This window comes from Asterias amurensis, chromosome 15 (genome assembly GCF_032118995.1).
Source record: "Asterias amurensis chromosome 15, ASM3211899v1".
Lineage (NCBI taxonomy): Eukaryota > Metazoa > Echinodermata > Asteroidea > Forcipulatida > Asteriidae > Asterias > Asterias amurensis.
The window spans coordinates 16,213,437-16,240,929 of NC_092662.1; the positions used below are offsets into that span (position 1 = coordinate 16,213,437).

Here is a 27,493-nt window from a genome sequence, read left to right on the forward strand (position 1 = left end):
TGATTGTTCGTTGTGTTATTTGTTTTTGAGTAACGGTCTTCAGTGATGCAACCAGAAGGGTTGCTATATTTATTTTTTCTTTCAACAAACCTTGTTTCAAGTAGGCCTACACCTAAATTTTGAGTTAATGTTTTTTTTTTTTTTGAATCTTGGCAATGATAAAGGTTGGAGGCTCCATTGATGTAAAGATCATTTTAAAGTGAGAAGAATCAAGTGATCAAACCATTTTAGTGCAAAGCAAAGAGTGAATATTGCAAGGGATTTGAACAATAGAGCTGCAAAACTATTGATAAAATAATATTTTGTTAAAGTGTGGGGGGGTGGGGTTGGAATACCTTGGAGCCGAATCTGAAAAGCAAACTTTGGTTTGTCAATAGAGGGCGCTATATATAAATAAACAATATCAAAATATTGGTAGAAAGTGGGTCTTGCTGTCTGTTGAGAGCATGTGGTCAAGATTGTTCCCATTCTTAATTCTATTTCGGTAACTTCACTTTTTACAGGGTGAGTACACATTTTTGAAGATGGCATGCTTGTTTTTCTGTGACGTTTTCTGCGTCCACAGTCGAGGTCTGGAGAGAGCGGAAGAGATTTTTTTGAGCCCATCGATTTCCTCATCATGATCATGATCGGATCGTATAGTGTGTGACTCACTGCCATTGATCGTGCAGCGGTCGGTTTCTGCATGACCATACGGGCGCCAGAAGTTACTTTCAAGTTTCACCGTAAAAGAAAAAAAAAACCGGATAATTTGTGGCAATAGGACCCTTCTAAAAAAAAATGTGTAATGTCAAGTTAAAACTCTACACTTTTTGCATTCTTAAAAAATACAATTTATTTTTACTATTAAATTTAAAATATTTGTTAATGATTATTCGATTGTACTTTTAATTTGATGCCGTTTCTCATTACTAGTAACAGCTTGACTTCATCATGCTTTTGGGTTAGTTGTAATTGTCAGGATGATGGGGTTACAATTTTCACAGCTAGGCCTCGGTGGGTTGCTATTGACAATGTGATTATCATAACCTTTGATCTCTGGATTGTTTTCTGTTATAACGGCAGTTATGAATATATAATAATTCATGAAAACACTATCATCACTGTAAAAGTCTCACAAATCTATGACAAAACCTTTTAAATATATTTATTAGTGTTCAAACTGTTTAATCTTTAGTGAAACAGCTGACAAGAGTGCTTCTTCTCAGACAGACAGAAACAAAAAATGCCTCGATCCAACAAAAAGAAATATAAATCTCAACCACCAAGTCACCATGCTCGCCCAAAGCAGCCTGCCAAGCCAGTCGCTGCCTACAGCCCGAGAGTCCAGAGTGAAGTCCAAGCTCTATTTAAGAAGAACTTCGCCTTTATGAAGCCAGACAGTGGACTGGTGTGGGCATTGCCATTAGCGGAAACACTCTTCACTGCACCTGTTGTGAAGGTGTGTATAGATCAAGATTCTAGGACAACGAGGTGGGGTAGGGGTACTCCTAGAACTATGTTGTTCGTTCCGATATTGTCTCCGTTCATGGAGATGATAGCGGAACAAACATAGTTCTAGGAGTAGGGTAGGGGGTCCGCAGTACTGCCTTGTAACTTTGATTCAAAGTCGGAGAATAACTGTAAAAACAATTTAGACAAAACAATAGACCAATCCATTAGGCTCCGCCCACGACGCACGTGTGAGAAAGAACACATGAGCCTCTCCAATGCCTTTCTGCACAATCTGCCGTGCGCGCCAAGCATACACGCACGCATGTCGGACCTTAGTGTTGGACCTTCGTTGCATTGTGAGTGGTCAATACGCAATGAGGCTTAATGGATCGGTCTATTGCAAATAAAGACCTGGAATTATACGGCGTGTATATAAGGCTGTGAATATTGTACCGCGTACTAATTATTAAAGGTTTGAAACCTTAAACAAGACTTTGGTCAAACCTTAGACCCAAAATCAAATGACTAGTTATATTATTTTTTTAAGTGTAAATTTACCGTCAATTGTCTAACCCCAGGTGTAAGCTTACACAGGGGATGTTCTTAAGTTATAAATAAAAAAGAATTATTTATCTAAATTTTTTTATCTCAGGACTGGGATCCCGTCTTAACTGGTTACAAAGCGGAGTTGAACGACCTCAAATGCAAACTGTCAGACAAGGAGATCCGAACCTGGCACCAGCACACCTCGTTCACACATCGGTCAGCCCTCGTCATTCCTCATCTGCGTTGCAATGTATGGGCGGAGCTCTGCACACAGGTTAGTCCTTGAAAACAGACATTGAATTAATCCCCAGCACCCACAGCAATTGTCTTGGTGCCCTGTGCTTTTGCTTTGATGCCCTTTGCAAGGTTTCAAATTTACATTTTCATCATAGAAGTGCCCCTTACAAGAGGGCAATCGATGTGCTCCTTCAAGAATGAAATCCAAAGCCTGACACATCATCGCATGATGAGTTGTAGTTTAGAACTAGGAGTGTCTTGGAGGGGGTCTAATCAATTGTATTCACTTTCAGTTTCTGCTAACCTGAAAGATACAAGTACATGTGTAACCAGTTTCCTAAACCTGTTCAATTTTTAGAAAAATGTATACTGTATGTGCTGTTTTGGATATCAAGAAGAAAGCTAGGTCTTGCAAAAGTCACCTGCCCCCCCCCACCCTTTCAACAAAGTATATATATAAATTTGGTTCTTATAAAGCGTGTATATTCTATTAGCTTTACAACATTATTACTCCTACATACTGAGAACTTTCCTCAAACTTTCTCCACTCTCCTACAACCCCTAGCTGCTTATATCCATCTTCAAGATACTTAATCCCTTTTCTTAAAACTTTGACGCAGGCGTGGTGTAAGTTCTATGAGATTCTGTCATCGTATGACATCATCCAACGAGGGTTCTACGCCAAGGAAGCTAAGCCCTTCACATCAGTACATCTGTGTGAGGCACCAGGGGCGTTCGTTACCAGCTTGAATCATTTCATGAAGAGTCACGGTAGACTGCGGAACCTCACGTGGAACTGGACTGCCACAACACTCAATCCGTATTATGAAGGTAACTTTACTGGGACACAGCTGCCTACTCAATCTGTTTCGGCCAAAACTTTCCTGATAACAAACTTTCCAATCTGCTGCTAACACTGTCAGACACACCAGGGCAAACCCTTTCTCCTTTACTGGACCTAAGGCTTTCATGTTTAAAGGTCACAGAAATAACAGAATAAGAGTAGAATCGGAAGATAACAGCTTTAGGTATCAAGCAGCAATTTAAGCTATTGAGGACACTTTATAATATTGAAGTCTTATATAGCTCACTACCAACAAGGTACTCGAGGCGCTTGGTATATATTTATACATTTATACAGAAAGAGAGATTATCGAAAGTTATGAATTCTGAGACCCCATTATGTAGCACCTGACAAAGTGCTACATGGGCAGGCCACAGCCAGGATAGGTGCGCTGGTTTCTTTTACATGGGTTACACAACACATGGGACCAACGGCGTTATGTCCCATCCCAAGGCAAAGCAATGGTCAGGTGTCCTGCTTAAGGACACAAGTGTCACAGCTGGGGATTTGAACCCATACTCTGCTGATCAGAAACACCAGAGTTTGAATTCAGTGTTCTTAACCGCTGGCCCATGAAACTTCCACCTTTTAGTTTGCAAAATCTTTCATTCCTATAGGAAACAGTACAGATGCAATGATTGCTGACGATCGCTTCATCCTGCAAACACAAGACCGATGGTTCTTTGGAGATGACAACACCGGTGACTTGATGAACCCTGACAATCTGACGTCATTGAGAGAACGGCTCAAGACCAAATCAGTCCAACTGGTAATACTAAATTTGTTGATTTGACACTTTAGTGTTTTATTTCATTTCAATTATTCTGATTGTGTAGCCATGGACTCAAGGGGAGAAGATAGTAAGATAAGGAAGGAATTTTTAGTTTTAGGTGTGGGAGGAAAAAAATCAACGAATTATTCCAAGGAAAACCCTTACATGCTGTGTGTGGACTTGCACATGTCACAATGCTAGAAGAAGTAAGATCCATTTGAATATTTTGAAGATCTTTTGTTGAAAGATTTAACCAGAACAAACTTTATATCACTTAAACTTTTAGTTTAAAAAGCCATAATTTGTTTTCCCGACGATGTTCATAACTTATCCCACCTCTTTACAGGTAACAGCCGATGGGAGCATCAACTGCCAGAATGACCCAGCCGAGCAGGAGATTGTCGTCTCCCAGCTCCATTACTGTGAAGTCATAACGGCAATGGAGCTTCTAGCAGCGGGTGGGACCTTCGTCTTGAAAATGTTTACTCTGTATGAGCATCAGACTGCGTGTTTGATGTATCTACTCAATTGTACATTCCAACAGGTAGGAATGGTATTTAAAACCTTGGATCTGCAGCTGGGCAATTTGACTAAGTTTTGTTTTGAGAAAATAGAATTAGCTGAAGCAAACAGCTGGTATAAATAAATAAAGATAGTTTTTGGCCTTATGTGTCACACTAGCAGAGTTTTCTCCAAGGCTAAAAAGTTCTTGGAGCTTTGTTTCTGGTGAATGAAAAGAGAGAGATATGATGCTTCTATTCACTGCTGTCCCCAATGGCCGACTGTTCAATGGGTGAATATTTTTACTTCATTGTTCTAGGTTCATGTTTGTAAACCAGCTACAAGTAAATCTGGAAATTCCGAGGTATACGTTGTGTGTCTCAGCTTCCTTGGGCAGCAGAGTGTAGAGACATACATGCCAAGGTTACTCAGTAAATTTGGTAAGTCATATTAAATATATATATTTTTTTATATATATTTTTGTTTTTCGAAATTTTTTCTAAATTTGTTCAAGTGTATCATTGCTCTATGAAAATACCCAAGAGAAATTAAACAATTTTTGGGGGGACCCAATCGGCTGCCTGCGAAACCCAAAGCCTTGTAATGCATATTATTTTGTGGGACGTTAGTGCAGATTTCTGTGGTAAGCAGAGACATGAAATTGGGACTTGGTTGTCATGCTTCCCTTTGCATCTGTAGTTTTCTTTACTGTAAGTTGTGAATGCTTGAACTCATGAATGGCTGAATGTACTTAATACATACAAACCAAAACAAGGAAAAGAAATGAGGGTTTAGAAGTTCTTGAAAATAAAGTATTAGAAGTTCTCCAAAGTAAGAATTCTGCCTCCAAATATTTTCCAGGTCCTGCTGAATCCCTTCAAGCTCTCTTCCCAGCATCGGATATCCCATCCTCATTTCTCTCCCAGCTTCGCAATTGCACGTCCATCTTCAAGGATTACCAAATGAAGACCATCTCGCAAAACATTTCACTCTACCCAACGATGTCTGATGAAGAGCGCCACCACTTGACCCAAGTCAGAGAGTATTGCTGTCAAGCTTACGTAGAGCATTACGCGGTGCATAGCATCAGGAAACAGGAGAAGATTTGTTCAGATATGTCCAAGGTACGAGGAAATAATAGTTTCTTGGGGGCATATCAACATATCAGAAAACCAAATGAAAAATCAGACCAACAACCGACCCCTGGAGGCTCCTTGCTGGTTCCCTGGGCCATGGTTTGGGTTTCTTTTGCTGAGTCATTAGAATGTACATTAAGAAAAGTCTGGCATTTGGTGTTTTTCTGGTTGGTTCCCATCACCAAGATGCAACTGTGTATTTGTGCGGGTAATGATTGTTATTGTAAATGAATATTCACCCGAGAAAATACTTGTGGCTTTTTTGTTCACTTGCCCCGGGAAAGTACTGAGTATACAGTGCTGTGAAATCTTTCTGTTTTTAGGGTAAGAATACCAGAGCAGCCATGGGTATGTTCAGCAAGACGTCCACCAAGAGACTTCATGGTACGTTCTTCGAGAGACATCAACAGGAGATCGGACACTGGATTCAACGACTCAGCTTTGAGTATGACCAGCTCTCCATCATGGAGCCGGGGTCAGAGGTCATCACACAGACAATCCAGGTAGGATGCCGTAATGAAGAGAAATTTAAGGAGACAGTTGAAACCAATCTCTTGTGTTTCAAAGTAGTTTGAAGAAAAACCGTGACTGCTTGAAAGATCATGTTGTGTCACTGCAAAGTTATTGACCAATTAGGGAGACCCCCATTGTTTGGACTAGATTGCTCAGTTAGAATAGCACCAGCACGTTAGGTCAAAGGTTCACATCCTACTCTGGTAAATTTATAGCAGGCTAGTGGAAACAAAGACCACTAGAAACTCAAACCGCAGCAGTGAAGTTAATAGCAAAAGACTCCACAATCCACTATGCAAAAAGAAGTAATCACAGCCGCTTTCCTACCTTCCGTCCAGGTACCAGTTAACAAGAAGAACAGTTATTTTCAGTATTCTCCCAAAATCCAAAATCTACTCTGGGGCAGTAGAATAGTTATAGCAAGACAGGTTCATAGAACCAAATCTACAAATCTATAAACATGGTGTTACTGCAAACTGAACAATTTATGTATTCACCCCAATTACAATTGTAACTTTTCCAACAACTTTCAAGACAATGCCGTTTTCTTTAATAAAAACTTAGAATGTCGAGGAGTTAATGCCAGGTGAGGTGTCTACATGGAGAGTGATAATTGGTAAGAAGCTGACGTCAATCCAAAGCTCATCATTCTGTCTGGCTGAGTCACTGGATGACTGGAACTTAGCATGCACAAACTCACAGGTCAGTTTACTAATACTCATTTTAGTAAAGCACAAGCATCCCAAATTGTTATAATTTTTAATGTGTACCACAAGTTAGAGTTGATGATGAGTAAATACATGCACTAATGAGTAGTACTACTCATGAGTACCTTTTTCAATGACAGAACAAAACTAGATATATGAGTACTAGAACGAGTACTTACACAGTTCATTGAGTTGTTCTACTGATTAAAACCTTTTTAATTACAATGAAAGTACTCAATTAGGAGTACTAGAATTAGTACTTGTTTTTCTAATAATGCCAACTTTTGAGTAGTATTATTGACGAGTACCATTTCAATGACAATGAAATTGCTCGATTTAGTACTTATTTTTCTAGCTAATCATAGAGTAGTGCAAGTGTGACACATTGTAACTTCACAATAGGAGTTTAAGATTGGGTACTTGCCTTTCTAATCTGCATTCCATTGTATCATCTCTTTTTTTGTCCTCTTTCCTAGGTTCAAAGCAATGATGATGACTCTGAGATGGAGGTTGTATTGAGATGTGATCAGCAGGCAGCTCTGAATCTCATCCAAGCAGATCGGATGACACTCTCCAGGGTACGGTATGAAGAGGATTGTCATATGTACCTAATTGGGAAACATACACAAATTTGTTAAACAACGGTAGAAGTTAAAAACTCTTCCGTGATTTGATCGGACAACTTTCATAGCTGGAGAACACTGAGCTCAATTGTCAAGGAAAAAAAGAGGTTAAAGGCAGTAGAAGGCAGGACAAGTACCACACAACAAATTTAATGATAGTAGGATTTGAAACTTTGCATAGTGGAAGGATAACTAAGAGAAGTTTGCGGTTGCACCATTTGAATATCTCTTTTGAGTAGTCTTGGTTCTGAAAAGAACTGATGGTTAGCGACTCAGTTTGCTCTTATCTTCTTCAATTTGTCCTTTCAAATTTATTGTGAAATTTGAAATCTTCAAATGTTAAACTTTTTCCGTTTCATAAACAGATTTCAAGAGGTGAGAGTGGAATGGTTAACTGTCTGTGTTTATTGACTGAGCCACACGGAGACGTCTTCCTGCAACATCTCATGAAGACAGAGCAATGGAGCTTCAGTGTAAGTCATTCACATGAAATAATTACAACATGTCTCGATCATCTACTGATAAATGCAAAAACCTTTTTATGAAGTCAGTACGGTACCTGCTGCGCTGCTAAAGTATAGGACTCGAACTGCCTGTAGCCACCGGGCAATCTCACTGGTCCAGTTGGTAGGACACTGCTCTAGAATTGCAAAGGTTGTGGGTTCGAATCCAACCCAAGTAATATACAGACTGTGATTTTGTTTACAGAGCTTGGCAGTGTACTGAGAATACATCAATGTATATGGGTAAAACCCCCCTCCCCCCCAAAAAAAAAAAAAAGTGAAAAATTAATATTGAAAGTATTTGTATCTCATTACTACAGGATTGTCTTGTTACAATCTCGTCAGCAGACCTCATGGTGCGGATGGTAGAAAAAAGCCGCACTGAACAGCATCATGATGACAACCAAGTGACCCAGTCAGCAATGTCCGTCTCTCCGATCAGTGTCTCACACCTCGGAGATCAGACAGTCTTAAAAAAGTAAGGGATTGTTCTTTTTAGAACTGAGAAGTCTACCGAATTCCAAAGTATCTACTTCGCGACAGTAGAGAAGTCTCACAAAATAAAAATAAATCTACTTCGCAGCAGTAGAATATATAGCGAGACAAGTTCTCAAAAGAACATAATCTACCTGGCAAGTAGATATACCATGGTGTTACCGCAAACTAAATATACGTTGATCCCTCACCATGCAATGCTTCAAAACCCATAAAGTAAAGGATGATATTTTTTGAAAAATCAATTTCACAAAGTGAAGAAATTTTTCCTGATCCCATTGTATTTGTGATGTGATTGTGATTCAAACTTGTGATTTACTCTTAGTATTGATATAATTATATTAAGAGTTTCCTTTTAAAAAGTAATCTTTCATTTTCTTGTCTATTCTATTCTCAGATGTTGCGATTCACTCAGTCATTCCAAAGTAGCGATGGTGTATGCAGACTGTTCCCTTGGTGCTAAAGCATCACTGTACCATGGGAAACCAGGTCTTGCCGAGTTGGATGCCAAACTCCAGTTTCTTGCCTGTACCATTTTAGCAATTCATGTAAGTTGAAACCTCAACAGCTAAATAAATGTTTCTGTAAGGGCTTTCCAAGGTTTCCCAAAAAGTGATGACAGTTTTTATGAGGGTTTCCCAAAGGCTTTGCAAAGGTTTTCCCCCTCAAAGGTTCCCAAAGGTTTTCCCAAAGGGTTCTAAAAAATTCCAAAAGATTTTCCAAATTGTAGCGATCTTGTTGTTTTCAAAGGGTTCTCAAACGTTTTCCCAAAAGGTTCCAATAACATATTTTGATATTTGGTTCTTTTTCTTTTCTTGCAGGCTCTTTCTGTTGGGGGCACACTGATGCTCAGTATTCCAAGCCTTTTAACAAGACTCAGCGCCGGCTTACTCTATGTCATTCATAAGACATTCCAAAAGGTAATGGTAGTAGTCCAGGGGTCAATTTCACAAAGAGTTTGGACAAGGAGATACACAAATTGCGTGGATAGCCCTAAGTTAGGACTAGTCACTGGTCCTAACTCGAGATAAGACTAGTCCTAACTCTTTGTGAAATCCAACCCAGTTCTCTTCAATATGGTATCCCGACGTAATACTTGATCATGATGAACGTTCAGGTTTATGCTATTGTTTTGGACACTTTTTTGGTCTGTTGATAATCTTTTAAGACATTTCACTCTCATTCAAGATTAGCACCTATTGGTGGTGATTAAGTCTGAGACACATTTTAAGGAATTTACTTTTGTTCCAGGTTACCTTGATTGCGGCTGGTGGTCTCATCAAACCATTCAAATCACCAAGGATCATTATTCTTGCCCAAGGAATCATAAGAGTTCATCCTGCACTGATTGAGGTAATGTATTTAAGAATTTATATGAAATATCTTTGTGGCAGGAATAACTGTTGCCCAGGTGATGAGAATAGTTTCCAAATTTGTTTTTAACAAACTCGGTTTACAAATGCAGTCCTCGATACAACAGAGTAAAACACGACAACAGTTGGATTTTGACAGTTTGGGTGGGGGGGGGGGGGTCGATGGATAGGGTTACAGGTTGCCTCCTATTCAGCCTTTTTGGTGAACAATAAATGAACATAATTCTTACCTTGCACTTTCTTGTATCTCAAAGTGAACATTGGGGAAAGGCAGGCTGGCTTCTCAGGCCTGGGTAATCGCTCAAGCTTCATATAGAAACACCTGAAGGGGTCAAAGATAAGAATTTGATAAATAAAATTGTCCAGAAATTGTGAGATTCGATAGCACCTTTTAAATTGTCCTTATTAATTATATAAAATAACCTGTTTCTCGGTCCGAATCAGTAGAGTGCACCTTTAAGCTGTGCAGAAATGGTAGGGTTAGAGCAAGAGTTTATCTTGTAGTTTGTTCTGATATCAAAACAAATTTTCTTTGGTATAACTTGTTTTTGTCATTTTTATTCCAGCATCTTTGGACAGTATATGCAGCCATGCTGGATGTCAACGACACTAAGGATGTTCTGCAGATTTTACCTCAGTCCAGACTTTGTGGTATGTAAACGTCTTGACTCGAAACCACTCCTCCCCTAATTCTCAAAAGTTTCAAAATTGTATTAGTTGGCTTGGGAAAGCAGGCTCATGTTGGAACAATCTTCATTTAGTACAAAGGATTTTTATTTGTCAAGTTACAAGAAAATCATCCTCTTAGAACTGTTTAAAAAATATATTAAGCTTTGGCGGTTTTCCCTAAAGCTGGTGATTCCACAGAACTGAGTTTCTATTCTGCAGTGTTGTACATTGATTCTTTTAGATTCTTAAATTCTCTGCCATTTTTGCTTTGATTGCAGAAAAGGAGTTCAACAATTCCCTGTCGACATTTAACGGAAACTTCCTTGAGGCAGTAACCAGTTATCTTATAAAGTTAGAGCTTAAGAGACAAGATACCAGCAGCATAGCTCAAGGACCAGGGTGACCAGTATCAACCAGTTTGGACTAAAAGAGACCAGTAAGGACTAGTACGGGCCAGGGTTGACTGGTACAGACCACCATTGATCAATATTGACCAATAAGTACCAATGTTGACCAGTATGGACCATTATGTACCAATATGTAGATACCAGAATACTAGTGTGGACCAACATGAACAAGTATGGACTGGAAGGGACCAGTAAGGACTAGTACTGGCCAGGGTTGACTGGTACAGACCACCATTGATCAATATTGACAAATAAGTACCAATGTTGACCAGTATGGACCATTATGTACCAATATGTAGATACCAGAATACTAGTGTAGACCAACATGAACAAGTGTGGACTGGAAGGGACCAGTAAGGACTAGTACGGGCCAGGGTTGACTGGTACAGACCACCATTGATCAATATTGACCAATAAGTACCAATGTTGACCAGTATGGACCATTATGTACCAATATGTAGATACCAGAATACTAGTGTAGACCAACATGAACAAGTGTGGACTGGAAGGGACCAGTAAGGACTAGTACGGGCCAGGGTTGACTGGTACAGACCACCATTGATCAATATTGACCAATAAGTACCAATGTTGACCAGTATGGACCATTATGTACCAATATGTAGATACCAGAATACTAGTGTAGACCAACATGAACAAGTGTGGACTGGAAGGGACCAGTAAGGACTAGTACGGGCCAGGGTTGACTGGTACAGACCACCATTGATCAATATTGACCAATAAGTACCAATGTTGACCAGTATGGACCATTATGTACCAATATGTAGATACCAGAATACTAGTGTGGACCAACATGAACAAGTGTGGACTGGAAGGGACAAGTAAGGACTAGTATGGGCCAGGGTTGACTGGTACAGACCACCATTGATCAATATGGACAAATAAGTACCAATGTTGACCAGTATGGACCATTATGTACCAATATGTAGATACCAGAATACTAGTGTAGACCAACATGAACAAGTATGGACTGGAAGGGACCAGTAAGGACTAGTACGGGCCAGGGTTGACTGGTACAGACCACCGTTGATCAATATTGACCAATAAGTACCTATGTTGACCAGTATGGACCATTATGTACCAATATGTAGATACCAGAATACTAGTGTGGACCAACATGAACAAGTGTGGACTGGAAGGGACCAGTAAGGACTAGTATGGGCCAGGGTTGACTGGTACAGACCACCATTGATCAATATGGACAAATAAGTACCAATGTTGACCAGTATGGACCATTATGTACCAATATGTAGATACCAGAATACTAGTGTGGACCAACATGAACAAGTGTGGACTGGAAGGGACCAGTAAGGACTAGTATGGGCCAGGGTTGACTGGTACAGACCACCATTGATCAATATTGACCAATAAGTACCAATGTTGACCAGTATGGACCATTATGTACCAATATGTAGATACCAGAATACTAGTGTGGACCAACATGAACAAGTGTGGACTGGAAGGGACCAGTAAGGACTAGTATGGGCCAGGGTTGACTGGTACAGACCACCATTGATCAATATTGACAAATAAGTACCAATGTTGACCAGTATGGACCATTATGTACCAATATGTAGGTACCAGAATACTAGTGTGGACCAATATGGACAAGTGTGGACTAATTTGGACCAATATGGACTGGTTTCCTTGACAGGTGTGGACCAGAATGAATCAACATGGACCAGTATCCTCTGCATCATGATGTGTAAAGTCAGAACTGGTAATGATTAAGGGAATCAATGTGTGGTGAAGAGGTTTTCAACTAGTGGTTTAATCCCAACAAGGCGTGGTTCTTGATAATTTTATCGAGACGAAGTCGAGGTAAATTATCAAGAACCAGGCCTTGGCTGGTTTAAACCACTAGTTGAAAACCGATTCAATACACTTTGAACACTTTTTGGTCAAAAAGTAAAATAAATGCAAAAATTATAATTGTTCAATGATTTCTTTCAACACAACACCCCTCCAGCTATGAAATGGTAAAGCCCTCCGCCGCCCTCGGGTAAACAACTCCTTATAAGGGAATGCTGTGCACGTCGCGCGTATCGCGTGATGTGGCACAACTGTTTCAGCCGTTAATCTCGACCAATAGAAATGAAGAAACTGTCTTATAAGAACAAGTGCAAGCTCGCTGTCACGCGTATGTTTCAACACTTTTTACTGGTCATAAACAAAGGTTTATACACACCCACGTGACGCGCTCTCCACCAATAGGAAAAACGACACTGTCTGAGGTATTTATGAATGAAATATTAGCAGCTGAAATATGTGATCTAAGAAAGATAAATATAGACCAGAAACATATTAGATGTGAAAAAAATTAGCTTCCTTTTTGAAACATTTGTTTAACATTCTTTTTCTAAAAGCCACCGGTTTCCATTTCCTGTTGGTTTTATTTTTAGTTTTGATTGATTTTAGTTGAAACACCTAGATGTTTATACCTTTTTTTAATGTATTTTTTGGAAGATGATGTCAAATAAAAATTGACAGAGCAGCATAATAAATAAGCATTAACAATTGAAGACACCCGAAACATCAGTGATGAGCATCTTAAATGTTGAGAAGAAGTTACCTTCCTAGTAAGACATTGTTTCAGCAAATAAGCTCTTCTTTCAGCAAATAAACACTGTTTTAAGTTTTGGCAGATTTGGACAATGGATGTGTTATATTTTTACTATTCACATGATTTTTACCAATTCTCTACTTTTTTTAATAAACATGAATAACGAAAGAAAAATTACAATCATGTTTAATATTATTATTTTTTTTTTGATTAAAGAGCATCTTTAATAGTGCAATTTAAAGGTAGAAAAAAGTGGCAGGTGTACATTTTTGGCAGTTTATTTTATTTCAAAATAATGTGTCACTCTTTACATTAACTTATTCTGCAAGAAAAAAAACACAATTCAAGCAATGCAAATAAAAAACCCATTTTACTTAGAGTCCTTACTGTACAACTTGCTTACATCAACCCAACTACCCTAGATCTCTAGATACCCTAGATGCAAAGTGCATCCCTAGGCGCAGTGTTTAATTGAACAACTTGGTTGCATTGATTGCCTGTAAAGTCTAAGGAACATAATACTTGTATTCATTAACAAAGCTAGTAGGCCTACTTGGGGATCAGATTTTACAGCAACATGAAACGCAGCAGACATTGTGAATACGGGCTGAAGAGGGGGGAAGAATTAGTTGAATTGATCGGAACTCAAATCCACTTGGCCTCGACGTTGTAATAAGAATGAAGAATGTACATGCGGCGTGGCATTGACAAATGACCCTGAACGTAGTAAAGGTATATAGTGTGCTCATGTTTGGTTATAGTAGGCCCACTTTAGGGAGAATCGAAACAAAAGAAGAAAAACAAAAGGAAAACAAAAGGACTCCATTAGCGGAATTATCAAGACCGGAGATGCAATCCAGTGAGCCTCAATGCGGAATTAACGAAAGGAGAATGTACTTAAAATTCCACCTTGCATTGATCAATGATGCTGAATGTAAAAATAAAGCCTCCTGCTCATTTTCGGTAGGCTACCTAACTTTCTTAATGTATGTAAAACAAATCAAAAAAAATCTGTGTCACTCTTTTTGAGTGAAATCGGAACGAACTTCCCAAGTTTCTCTGAATGAGTTGAAAGTACCCGTCTCTCACTCCAAAAAGAGATGCCGCCATATGGCACTTTGCAAAATTTGTATTGAGGACAAAACAAGTGGTCACTCTTTTCGTAAAGTGAGTTCCAAACCAAAAGACAAAACAAAAATTGAAAACAAAAGAACTCCATATATAGAGGAACTCTAAAGACTGGGGTGATTAGTAAGAAAATATGTGTACAGTTTATGGGAAACTGTTAAGTGCAGGGACAAAGGAAAGAAGAAAATTATGCTCCACAAGATTGAGTAGGTGGAGGTTATTAACTTGTCAAGCAAGTCTCAACATGTCAATCTGTAGACACAGCTCCATCATGCAACGGTGTAGGGACATTAGTCTTCGATCCTAATTATGCAAATAAATAATTTCGTTAGATACGAGGAAACAATTATATCAACATTGCTTGTGGCACGTTCCCGCGGCGTTCGCGCTGGGGGAAAATTATTGCTATGGTGGCGTTAAGGTACTTAAATCTATTTTTGTAATTACTCAAAATAATTGTTAGCATAAAAACTTACTTGGTTTCGAGCAATGGAGAGCTGTTGGTAGTGAATAAAAGCATTGTGAGAAACAGGTCCCTCTGAGTAACGCAGTTTTTGAGAAAGGTTTCATGTTTAATGAAAATATTTGAATTGAATTCGAGACCTCAGCTGTTGTATAGGTCTCGAATTCAAGCATTCTGAGAGCACACAACTTGTGCGACAATGGTGTTTTTTTATTCCATTATTTTCTCGCAACGTCGACGACCAAATACCTCAAATTTTTACAGGTTTGTTATTTTGTGCATAATGTTGAGATACACCAAGTGACAAGACTGGTCTTTCACAATTACGAAAGGCGTCCAGTGCCTTTAAAGTGACCCATCAAACACGAAAATACTCATGATTTGTGCCCCAAATCGAAAATGTCCACTGACATTGTTATATCAACTTTGAACAAATCAGTCTCGAGGCTCATTTGAAGTCCGACCCCCCATCTTGTTCATCTTAAAGACAGTGTACACTATTGGTAATTTTCAAAGACCAGTCTTCTCACTTGGTGTATCTCAACATATGCATAAAATAACAAACTTGTGTTTATTTGAGCTCGATCGATCGTCGGAGTTGCGAGATAACTATGAAAGAAAAAAAAACACCCTTGTCACACAAAGTTGTGTGCTTTCAGATGCTTGATTTCGAGACCTCAAAATCTAAACTTGAGGTCTCAAAATCAAATTCGTGGAAAATTACTCCTTTCTCCAAAACTACGTCACGTCAGAGGGAGCTGTTTCTCACAATGTTTTATACTATCAACCTCTCCCCATTACTTATTACCAAGAAAGGTTTTATGCCAAAAATTATTGTTGAGTAATTACCAATAGTGTCCACTGTCTTTTAAGTCTTGTGGAATATCAAATAATTTCAACAATAATATAGATTGTCACACATTGTGCGGCTACTGACATAAATTTATAATAAATCAAATTTGATTGTGTAAGGGCATATATGTAGCATCACCTCAACTAAATGATAATAATAATAATAATGATGTGTTTTAATCTTAAAATGTGTGCACATATTTTATTACGTGGACATTAATCACCGTTCCTATGACAACTCACCAAGTGCGTCTAAAATGTATAATATGGACATTATATTGTGACATCTCACTCATTAACTAAATTTGAGTTTTGTACATTTTATCTTTTTGTATAATCAAGACACCACCTATGCCTGCCTTAAACTGATTGACGAAATCAAATTAAACATGTCCGCTGTGCACCACGTGAATTATTGATGGTCTTTTGTTTGTCTTCTTCTTTAATGGGCAACTCGCTGCACCTCTCAAATCATTGGTGGATATTAAGATATTTTTAATGGAGTGGGTGTAGTACTCCAAGCTGTAACCAGTCAATTTGTAAATCCTCAATGAAAAATTTGAAAAATGAAAACTTTGTAAACTTTCATTGAAAACCTTGAAAGCGGTGGTCCTGTAACATGCTTGGCTGCCTCCAAGTTGCCTGTGTGACCTCAGAGTCCGGGTCAAGTTCCTGACCCGGGGGGTTTTGAACGCGTGTTTCCTGCTAAAAGACGTCTGAAGTAATGATACAGGAATTTTAAATGTTGGTCATACTGACAATTGTTTTCTATGGAATCAACTAATTCCTATATATATAGATAATTACAATAATTAAACAATCAAATGGAAAAAATATTGACTGAAAGTTCCCGTTTGGTAGTCAATGTTTATTCGTTCATTGTTTCCACCAATGCCGTGCTTTTTTATTAGTTTGCAAAATCCGTACCAGGTTTTTTTTTCCAATACTCTTTTGTCCCAAATTGAACTTCAAGAAGCCAAGTATATCAAAATAAAAATTTAAAATTAAAAAAAAACCTTGATTTTACTGAGCTGGAGACTTGTAATAGCAGGCCCTTACCCCCGGCTTACCATATAAATCTTTCAAATTGTATTGTTCAGTCGAGCGTGCGATCAAAGGCCTACATTTTTTAGAAACCGGGCAAAATAATCGAATCTTTGCTCAAGTCAGGGGAGTACTGTAGGTCTTTGCCTCAGAATCGAAAATACAATTTTAGAGTATCTTGTATAAACCTAATCGATCAAGGCGAAATATACGGCAAGATTCACCAAACTGGAAATGGCTAGATTTTCCAGTTAAGAATGACCAATCTCCAACAAACTCAATCTATGCATTTTTTTAATCATAGCACTAGTTGGTGAGACTGCTCTAAAATTGCACTGTGTCGTGGTTCGAATCCCACTCGAGGCATCTTGTGATTTGTTCACATAACTCGGGAAAGTATACAGAGTATAACAGTGATAACACAAAATGGTGTGTATAATGGCTAGCTTGTTTCTTGTCTAGTAATTGTGTAAACCCTCCAAAATGTCATCGAAAACCTTGTAAGTCTGCAGGCTGACTGTGGATAACCCTCAACCAAGTCACAAATTATAGTTATAACTAAAAACAATTGTCAACAAGTATTTATTTTTTATTTTGATAGTTTATCCTTCTCATATCAACGCAAACAAACATGATAAATTCTTGGAGTTTGAGACCCAACCTCGCGGCTTCATGAATACTTCACAGCTCAGTGCCGTGGTTTACAAATCCCTATGATCCCTGGGCATTGGGTCATCAATTAAAGAGCACTTTTAAGAAGAGAATCTGCTTATAAAGAGTGTCATTCTGAAGTTCTGAATCTCATTTCTGCTTTGTGTTTCTTTGTTTTGCTGTCCTCTTTATATTACAATATTCCTATGGCCAGTCCCAGCGATCTTATAAGGAGATCGAGTCGACTGGATACTGTTAACCCTCAAAATATGCCTACTGACAAAAATATAAACAGCTAGTCTGCCAAAACGATTGTTGAATTTTTAAATTTATGTTTTGTCTAATATCTGCAGACCTTCAGAAGAGCAAAATTTACTTCAAAAATATGTTGAAATATGTTTATGATAGGCCTAATTGAGAGCAAACAACTTGTTCTCCTTGACTTAGGCAACAACAACATTAACCTCGCATGGGATAAAGTCAAAATTTTTAAAAATTTATTTAAAAGTTTAAATTTATTTCAAATTTTAAATTTATGTAGTATTGTTGTAAATCAGCATTTGTGCTGCGAGGACAGTTTTTTAATAAACCATTTTATCTATCTATCTATCTATCTATCTAAAAACTTATTTAATCTAGATCCAGAAACACCATAGTAACCTTTCTGTAAGACCTTTCTATAAGTTGTTTTCCCTGACGGGAGCTGAACTACTTCATCCCCAGAATGAGTGAGAAGTCTGATATAGCTTGAAAGAAGTTTTTCATAGTCTTTGAGAATGGATATTATTAAAACGAAGTCAATTGGGATGAACAAACAACTGGTTGTTGCCATTGGATGATCGGGACCAATTTAAGGCCCAATTTTCATCATTCCTAACACGACTATGTCAACAGACCGTGACTAGGGATCGACAAAATTAAATGTCAGCAACTAAAGGGAAAGTTCGTCTCCGATTTATAATATTTCATAAATCAACTAAATTCAATCCTCTATTGTCAATACACACCTTAAAGGAACACGTTGCCTTGGATCGGACGAGATGGTCTATGAAAAGCGTTTGAAACCATTTGTCATGAAATGCATATGGTTATAAAGATCTTTTAAATGTAGAATATAATGATCCACACAAGTATCACTCAAAATTGCACGGTTTTCATTTTACGTCGCGAACTAACACGGTCGGCCATTTATGGGAGTCAAATTTTTGACCCCCATAAATGGCCGACCATGTTTGTCGACGAGGTAAAACGAAAACCACGCAATTTCGAGGCATATTTGTGTAGATCATTGTATTCTACTTTTACAACATCTTTCTAACCATACCGATTTTATAACAAACGGTTCATAGCGCTTTTCAAAGACCAACTCGACCGATCCCAGGCAACGTGTTCCTTTAAACCAATCTTTGAGAGACGCGTGTAATAATGCGATGTATTCGTAAAATCTGGAACAATTTTTTTCACAAATTGGGGGAGAAAATGTCAACAATTTTTTGAAAATCCTGTTTTGATAGCCATTGCTGGACTATTAAAATAATACAAATAACCGAGTGAAATCAAAGGAAAATTTGTTATAGAAATTAACCTGTTATTATGAGGACAGCAACGTAAGAAGTAGTTATCAGTGAGCTTTCAGATTGAAACTATAATCATGAGAAAATCACACTCTTTCCTGACAACAAAGAGAGTGACGTTTGACTGCAATCAAGTCCAATTAGTGTGTATTTTGTCAACCACAGCCCAAACGGTCAAGTTGGATTACATAGAGACTGTCAATTACTGTCAATAAAAGTGACGTCTACAAGGGGAAAGTATGTGATTTTGCTCAATTTATATGAAGACAGCAACTATAAGAAGTAGTTATCAGTGAGCTTTCAGATTGAAACTATAATCATGAGGTATAATTTCCAACCCTGTACTTTTCGTTTGACTGCAATCAAGTCCAATAAGTGTGTATTTTGTCAACCACAGCCCAAACGGTCAAGTTGGATTACTATCGAGACCGTCAATTACTGTCAATAAAAGTGACGTCTACAAGGGGAAAGTATGTGATTTTTCTTAATTAAGAAATTTTCCCTCCATTGGTTTATGAACCTGCTGATGATGGAACAAACTGAAGTTCAAACATATCAAGTGCAGGGTTCATGTCACACGAGACAATTTACAGGCAACCAGTTCCAGGCAACCATCTCCAAAGAGAGAATCCATTTCTGCTTAACATATTATTATTATGAATCGTAAGACATTGTTAAAGAAACTTTACAGAAACCAAAGTGTTCCTGTATCATGCTTGGTTGCCTCCAAGTTGCCTGGCCGCGTGACCTCAGAGTCCGGGTCAATTTCCTGACCCGGGGGTCTTGAATGCGTGTTTCCTGCTAAAAGACGTCTGAAGTAATGATACAGGAAATTTAAATTTTTGTCATACTGACAATTGTTTTCTATGGAATCAACTAATTCCTATATATTTAGATAATTACAATAATTAAACAATCAAATGGAAAAAATATTGACTGAAAGTTCCCGTTTCGCAGTCATGAATGTTTATTCGGTCATTATTTCCACCAATGCCGTGCATTTTTATTAGTTTGCAGAGTCCGTACCAGTTTTTGTTCAATACTCTTTTGTCCCAAATTGAACTTCAACAAGCCTATTATTATCAAAATAAGACTTTAAAATTAAAACCCTTGATTTTACCGAGCTGGAGACTTGTAATAGCAGGCCCTTACCCCCGGCTTACCATATAAATCTTTCAAATTGCATTGTTCAGTCGAGCGTGCGATCAAAGGCCTACATTTTTTAGAAACCGGGCAAAATAATCGAATCTTTGCTCAAGTCAGGGGAGTACTGTAGGTCTTTGCCTCATAATCGAAAATGCAATTTTAGAATATCTTGTTTAAACCTAATCGATCAAGGCGAAATATACGGCAAGATTCACCAAACTGGAAAAGGCTAGATTTTCCAGTTAAAGGCAGTGGACACTATTGGTAATTACTCAAAATAATTATCATCATGAAACCTTTCTTGGTTACGAGCAATGGGGAGAGGTTGATGGTATAAAACATTGTGAGAAACAGCTCCCTCTGAAGTAACGTAGTTTTCGAGAAAGAAGTAATTTTCCACGAATTTGATTTCGAGACCTCAAGTTTAGAATTTGAGGCCTCGAAATCAAGCATCAGAAAGCACACAACTTCGTGTGACAAGGGTGTTTTTTCTTTCATTATTATCTCGCAACTTCGACGACCGATTGAGCTCAAATGTTCACAGGTTTGCTATTTTATGCATATGTTGAGATACACCAAGTGAGAAGACTGGTCTTTGACAATTACCAATAGTGTCCACAGTCTTTAAGAATGACCAATCTCCAACAAACTCAATCTATGCATTTTTTTTATCATAGCACTAGTTGGTAACACTGCTCTAAAATTGCACTGGGTCGTGGTTCGAATCCCACTCGAGGCATCTTGTGATTTGTTCACATAACTCGGGAAAGTATACAGAGTATAACAGTGATAACACAAAATGGTGTGTATAATGGCTAAAACCAAAATGAATATTTTTAATCCCTGATGCAAATTAAACAAAAAGCACTTGTTTGATTAACCAAATCTCAGGGCGGTTTGGTCACGTCACTTCTTTGTTCAGCATGGCAGAGCAAATACTTCGCACGAAACAGAGTGACTGACATCACTGCCAGCGAGTAAATTAAATTATCCGTTATTTACAGTTAAAAAACTGACTCGATTACGCTTTTAAACTCCTCCCCTCGTTGCTAATTTTGAAGACAAAAAAATAGAGAGGATTTGCCTATTATACACACGCTAAACGTTATCGAAGAGAGAGTGGGAGGAAGTGTTTTACTCAATATTATGCTAATGAGATTTGTGACCAATCAGGAGGGGCGTAAGACTGCATAAAAGATGATTTGTGTCCGTGGACTCAAGTCGCGATCGTAGGATGCAATTCTTTCGGTAAGTGACGCTATACGACAGCTGGACCGATCACCGGGTGCAGATTCCTCCGTCGACATCGACTCATCCGCACCGTTTGATTTCCCCGTCCTCTGGTACAGTAGGCCTACGTCGTGTGGAGGGTTCGCTGAGAGCACTGCCTGTCTCCTCCTTCGTGACAAGAGCACTACACGAGCAGAAGAGCACAACTCGGAACCCAATTTCGTTATTTTGACGAAATGATGCACCTTTGAAACTATCAGCACTGACTCGAGTTGTAATAACCGGCGACAATTTGTAAAGTATTAAAAAAAAACTCCTCTGTTTCAGTCCCATTGAATAACTTCATCTGGGACACACAAAAAACAGTAATCCAGTTTCACTTCGATACCTAAACATAATAGTATATAAAACGACCAGGCAAATTAGATAAACAAACTGATGCAGGTACAACTCGGTGGACAAAAGCATTGATAGTCTCCACCACGCAAAGCCTAATCAAGAAAATTTGAGACTAATTTTCACTTTCACGTAGGGCCTACACTCTGATGGAGTCGTCCAATGATTCAAGTGTTTTGGTAGCTGTAAAACCACCAAACAATTCTGATGATAGCAAAGACACTGCACACTATGTGTCTATCACATTGAGTCTATTCGGGATAATTGGCAATGCATTCGTCTGCCTGGTCATGCTGCGATACCCAAAAGTCTTCAAATCTCCGACCAACAAGCTCATCATCCATCAATCCATCTTGGATTTCCTGTCGGCACTTGTATTTCTCCTCCGTCAGGTTCTGGCTGCATCGTGGCTGCCGAACAGCATCCCCGGCTCCTTGTATTGCAAGCTCTGGTGGTCAGATTGGCCTCAGTACAGCATGTTTGTAACGTCCACATACAATCTAGTCGCCATATCACTGGAGCGTTATTTTGCAACATGCAAGCCAGTCAGTCACCGTGATCTCTTTTCAAGCCGTCGACTCAAGTTAATGATGGCCTCCACCTGGGTGTGTGGCTGGGTGACTCAAGCCCACCTCGTCCTCGTTACATTTCAACTTAACGACTCGACGTGTGACTTATCCTGGTCCAGCCCTGCCTTGCAGGCTTTTGGAGGAGTCTGTCTCTTCGGAGTGGAACTCGTCTTTCCTCTCTCAGTCATCATCTTCGCCTACACGAAGATCATCTTTGAGCTTCACATGCGCTCCCGAGCCAGAGTGGACGATGTAAACCAAGATGCTCGGAATATGTTGTCCAAAGCAAACCGAAATGTCACTAATACTTTACTCGTAGTGGCTATATTCTTTGCCGTATGCTGGACACCAACCGAAGTCAACTACCTGCTATTCAATCTTGGTGTGAACGTAAGCTTCGTTGATAACTCAGTGAACATTATCGTTGCAGCTGTTGTGGCAGTAAACTTTTTCATCAACCCTGTCATCTACTGCTTCACGTACGAGCGGTTCAAGAAACAAGTCCGGAAAATGGTGTGCCGTGGCTGCCTTCGCCTGCCGTGGCAAGATCGCGTGGAACCGGCCACCACAGTTGCATCAACAACTATGGAACTGCACACCACACACTCAGGGCATCCGTAATAGCCATTTATCATGCTGCATCCATCTTGGTCATGTTCCTCGTATATCGAATAACAATTATGCATGCTAATAATCATCTTGCAATTAGGAACCAGGGGCCAATTTCATAGAGATGCTTAAGCAAAAAATGTGCTTAAGCACGATAATAGCTCGCTTATTTTACACATTTTACTGGCCCAAATTTCATGCCGTGTACATTGCTTGTGACTGGTATTTAGCTGTTGTTTACTTAGCATAACAATTGAGTGGAGTCTTGGCCGGTAATCTGGTTTTACTAAGCAAGTATTTTTTTGCTTAAGCAAAATTTTGTGCTTAAGCAACTCTATGAAATTGGGCCGAGGCTAGTTTGTCCTTCCAGCTTCGGTTTGGTAGTATTGATACCAATGGGAGAAATTCAAGATGGCTGCACCGTGATAAAGGTCTATTGCTCAAACAGAAATATCTTGGTGGTGATGTTTACGAGTTTTGCCACTCAATACAGTTGGAGAAAACCAGACAGAAAGCGCACAATATAAAGGATTTATAACTGCAACAAAACTGCACCATGCATGCCTACATTTTAATCATGATTTTCTTGTATATTAATTCTCGAGTTTACTTTGAGATACTTTCTTATATCATAATGCGGCACAAAGCTTTTCCAAAGGTATGTTTAAAGACAATGGACACTATTGGTAATTGTCAAAGACCAGTCTTCTCACTTTGTGTATCTCAACATATACATAAAATAACAAACCTGTGAAAATTTGATCTTGATTGGTCGTCGGAGTTGCGAGATAACTATGAAAGCAAAAAACACCCTTGTCACACGCAGTTGTATGCTTTATATATATGCTTGATTTCGAGACCATACTTGAGGTTACAAACGCTTTTTATAGACCAACTCGTCCGATGCAAGGCAACGTGTTCCTTTAATATTCACCGTGATAAAGGTCTATTGGTCAAACAGAAATATCTTGGTGGTGATGTTTACGAGTTTTGCCACTCAATACAGTTGGAGAAAACCAGACAGAAAGCGCACAATATAAAGGATATATGAGTCAGTTCAGGTAAATAATTGACATACTTTGCCTTGGATCGGTCGAGTTGGTCTTTGAAATAGATCTATCAATCATGGTGTATTTTTTCACATTAACAGTCTGTGAAGCACAGTCCAGAAGGTAATCATAATAATAAACGATTTATGCTGCAACACTTATATCAACATTTCATAATAATGCACAAATTAATGTAAGAAAAACGTAAGTAAACACTTAATTAAGTCACCAAGCGAAAAATAATTAATGAGTACGAAATTCAAGATGGCTGCACCGTGATAAAGGTCTATTGCTCAAACAGAAATATCTTGGTGGTGATGTTTACGAGTTTTGCCACTCAATACAGTTTGGAGAAAACCAGACAGAAAGCGCACAATATAAAGGATTTATAACTGCAAAAAACTGCACCATGCATGCCTACATTTTAATCATGATTTTCTTGTATATTCATTCTCGAGTTTACTTTGAAAAAACTTTCTTATATCATAACGCTCAACAAAGCTATTCCAAAGGTATGTTTAAAGACAATGGACACTATTGGTAACTGTCAAAGACCAGTCTTCTCACTTGGTGTATCTCAACATATGCATAAAATAACAAACCTGTGAAAATTTGATCTTGATTGGTCGTCAGAGTTGCGAGATACTATGAAAGCAACAAACACCCTTGTCACACGCAGTTGTATGCTCTCATATGCTTGATTTCGAGACCTATATACTTGAGGTCTCAAAATCAAATTCGTTGAAAACTAAGTCACTTCAGAGGGAGCCGTTTCTCACAATGTCTACCAAAATTTGATCTTGATTGGTCGTCGGAGTTGCGAGATAACTATGAAAGCAAAAAACACCCTTGTCACACGCAGTTGTATGCTTTATATGCTTGATTTCGAGACCTATATACTTGAGGTCTCGAAATCAAATTCGTTGAAAACTAAGTCACTTCAGAGGGAGCCGTTTCTCACAATGTCTACCAACCTCTCCCCATCACCCGTTAGCAAGTGAGGTTTTATGCTGATAACTATTTTGAGTAATTACCAATAGTGTCCACTGCCTTTAAAGGAACACGTTGCCTTGGATCGGTCGAGTTGGTCTTTGAAAAGCGTTTGTAACCGGTTTTTTTTAAAATAAAATGCATAATGTGTAGAAAGATGTTGTAAAAGTAGAATACAATGATCCACACAAACATGCCTCGAAATTACCTCGTCGACTAACACGGTCGGCCATTTATGGGAGTCAAAATTTTGACTCCCATAAATGGCCGACCGTGTTAGTTCGCACAGTAAAAGGAAAACCACGCAATTTCGAGGCAAACTTGTGTGGATCATTGTATTCTACTTTTAAAACATCTTTCCATCCATATGCAATTTAAAAAAAAAACGGTTACAAACGCTTTTTATAGACCAACTCGTCCGATGCAAGGCAACGTGTTCCTTTAATATTCAAATAATTATAAACACAAATGACCAATGATTTTTTTAGTATAGATCTATCAATCATGGTGTATTTTTTCACATTAATAGTCTGTGAAGCACAGTCCAGAAGGTAAACATAATAATAAACGATTTATGCTGCAACACTAAGATCAACATTTCATAATAATGCACAAATTAATGTAAAAAAAACGTAAACAAACACTTTATTAAGTCACCAAGCGAAAAATAATTAATGAGTACGAAATTCAAGATGGCTGCACCGTGATAAAGGTCTATTGCTCAAACAGAAATATCTTGGTGGTGATGTTTACGAGTTTTGCCACTCAATACAGTTGGAGAAAACCAGACAGAAAGCGCACAATATAAAGGATTTATAACTGCAACAAAACTGCACCATGCATGCCTACATTTTAATCATGATTTTCTTGTATATTATTTCTCGAGTTTACTTCGAGATACTTTCTTATATCATAATGCTGCACCAAAGCTATTCCAAAGGTATGTTTAAAGACAACGGACACTATTGGTAATTGTCAAAGACCAGTCTTCTCACTTGGTGTATCTCAACATATGCATAAAATAACAAACCTGTGAAAATTTGATCTTGATTGGTCGTCGGAGTTGCGAGATAACTATGAAAGCAAAAAACACCCTTGTCACACGCAGTTGTATGCTCTCATATGCTTGATTTCGAGACCTATATACTTGAGGTCTCGAAATCAAATTCGTTGAAAACTAAGTCACTTCAGAGGGAGCCATTACCCGTTAGCAAGTGAGGTTTTATGCTGATAATTATTTTGAGTAATTATCAATAGTGTCCACTGCCTTTAATATTCAAACAATTATAAACACAAATGACCAATGATATTTTTAGTATAGATCTATCAATCATGGTGTATTATTTCACATTAATAGTCTGTGATGCACAGTCAAGAAGGTAAACATAATTATAAACGATTTATGCTGCAACACTTAGATCAACATTTCATAATTAATGTAAGAAAAACGTAAATAAACAGTAAATTAAGTCACCAAGCGAAAAATTTTTAATGAATACAAAATGAAAACAAAAATACAAGGGCTATACGAGGTATACAACAATATGTTCCGAGATGAAAGACATGGGGCCAAAGAATGAATACAAAAACGCACTTAAAATAGGTATAATTATTATGATGGACCGAGGCCCTATATCAAACTCATCAACCGAAATATCGTATGTACCCTATAGACAAAAACGTCGCATAGGCCTAAATCCTTGATTCTTGTCATTATAAATAAGCCGGTTAAAACGGTGATTTTTTTAATGCAAGTTCTTTTGCAATGTGATAAAACAAAACAAAACACGCCCCCATCTCAAAATTACTACTGCCGGCTGCACTCAGCATTTTGCACTAGACCTAAATATTCCCCATGTCCCCGAACACAATTTGCACAACACGTAAGGCCTATGTAGTAGTCTACAGTAATTTACATGTACGTCAGAAAAGTATCGGCCATCTATCTAGGCTTATTTAGTGGGGCTTTATGGATTTAAAAGACTGAATAGTGAAACCAATTCTGACCCATGATACATACGGTCAAAATACAGGGTTAATTATTCTTCTGAAGGGACGGTCACGTTCTCTTTGGATCACTTAGGCCAGTACTGAGCCGTTCTTTGGTCACATGATACGGCAGTGTTACGTTATAATACACGGGTCATAAAAGCCAGATGCACGTGCATTTTAATTCTGCACCCGCTTCGACTAATTGTACCAAATTTCGTTCAATGTTCGAATCATGTTACTCTCTTTACAAGCACACTATGACCTATAAACTATTAGGAAGCACAATTTAGCATTGTAGATATAAAATGAGTTAAGTTTCACTGTTTTTGCAAGAATTTAAATGACTTACCGTTTGGCGCATAAACGAGTCCTCCATCTTGAATTTCTTTGAGCGGTTGGTGGCGCTCGTCAGTCAGACTCGTCCCCGGAGTACTTCGAACTCCACCCTCTCTAGCATAA

At 38.4% G+C, this 27,493-nt stretch overlaps 1 protein-coding gene and 1 long non-coding RNA gene across 4 annotated transcripts; one reads left to right on the forward strand and one right to left on the reverse strand.

Moving 5' to 3' along the window:
* The first annotated feature begins 397 nt into the window (after positions 1–397).
* Positions 398–17,943, forward strand: LOC139948249 (cap-specific mRNA (nucleoside-2'-O-)-methyltransferase 2-like). 3 transcript variants are annotated; one of them, XM_071946342.1, is made up of 19 exons: positions 398–504; positions 1,178–1,441; positions 2,087–2,254; positions 2,838–3,048; positions 3,679–3,830; positions 4,180–4,377; positions 4,654–4,774; positions 5,196–5,458; positions 5,794–5,973; positions 6,548–6,685; positions 7,167–7,268; positions 7,679–7,786; positions 8,137–8,294; positions 8,709–8,859; positions 9,133–9,231; positions 9,563–9,664; positions 10,251–10,335; positions 10,632–10,789; positions 12,433–17,943. In XM_071946342.1, the coding sequence occupies exons 2-18, from the start codon at positions 1,226–1,228 to the stop codon at positions 10,754–10,756; spliced, it is 2,577 nt and encodes an 858-aa protein (XP_071802443.1). In that variant the 5' UTR covers positions 398–504; positions 1,178–1,225; the 3' UTR covers positions 10,757–10,789; positions 12,433–17,943. The 3 variants fall into 3 exon arrangements, with proteins under 3 accessions (XP_071802443.1, XP_071802442.1, XP_071802444.1); XM_071946341.1 differs by having other exon boundaries at positions 10,632–17,943; XM_071946343.1 differs by having other exon boundaries at positions 418–504; positions 1,213–1,441; positions 10,632–17,943.
* On the reverse strand, positions 7,196–27,417 carry LOC139948250 (uncharacterized). The gene is made up of 3 exons (XR_011787426.1): positions 27,384–27,417; positions 9,915–10,006; positions 7,196–7,298 (listed from the first exon to the last, which is right to left on the reverse strand). It is a non-coding gene; the product is annotated as an uncharacterized lncRNA (long non-coding RNA).
* Between the last annotated feature and the right edge of the window lie 76 nt (positions 27,418–27,493).

What these genes read in the sequence shown, in the direction of transcription:
- LOC139948249 (XM_071946341.1), top strand. Translation starts at nt 1,226, where the DNA reads ATGCCTCGATCCAACAAAAAGAAATATAAATCTCAACCACCAAGTCAC. An exon ending in AAGGTTACTCAGTAAATTTG is followed by an intron (nt 4,775 to 5,195) that starts GTAAGTCATATT and finishes AATATTTTCCAG; the next exon opens with GTCCTGCTGAATCCCTTCAA. An exon ending in CAGAGCAATGGAGCTTCAGT is followed by an intron (nt 7,787 to 8,136) that starts GTAAGTCATTCA and finishes TCATTACTACAG; the next exon opens with GATTGTCTTGTTACAATCTC.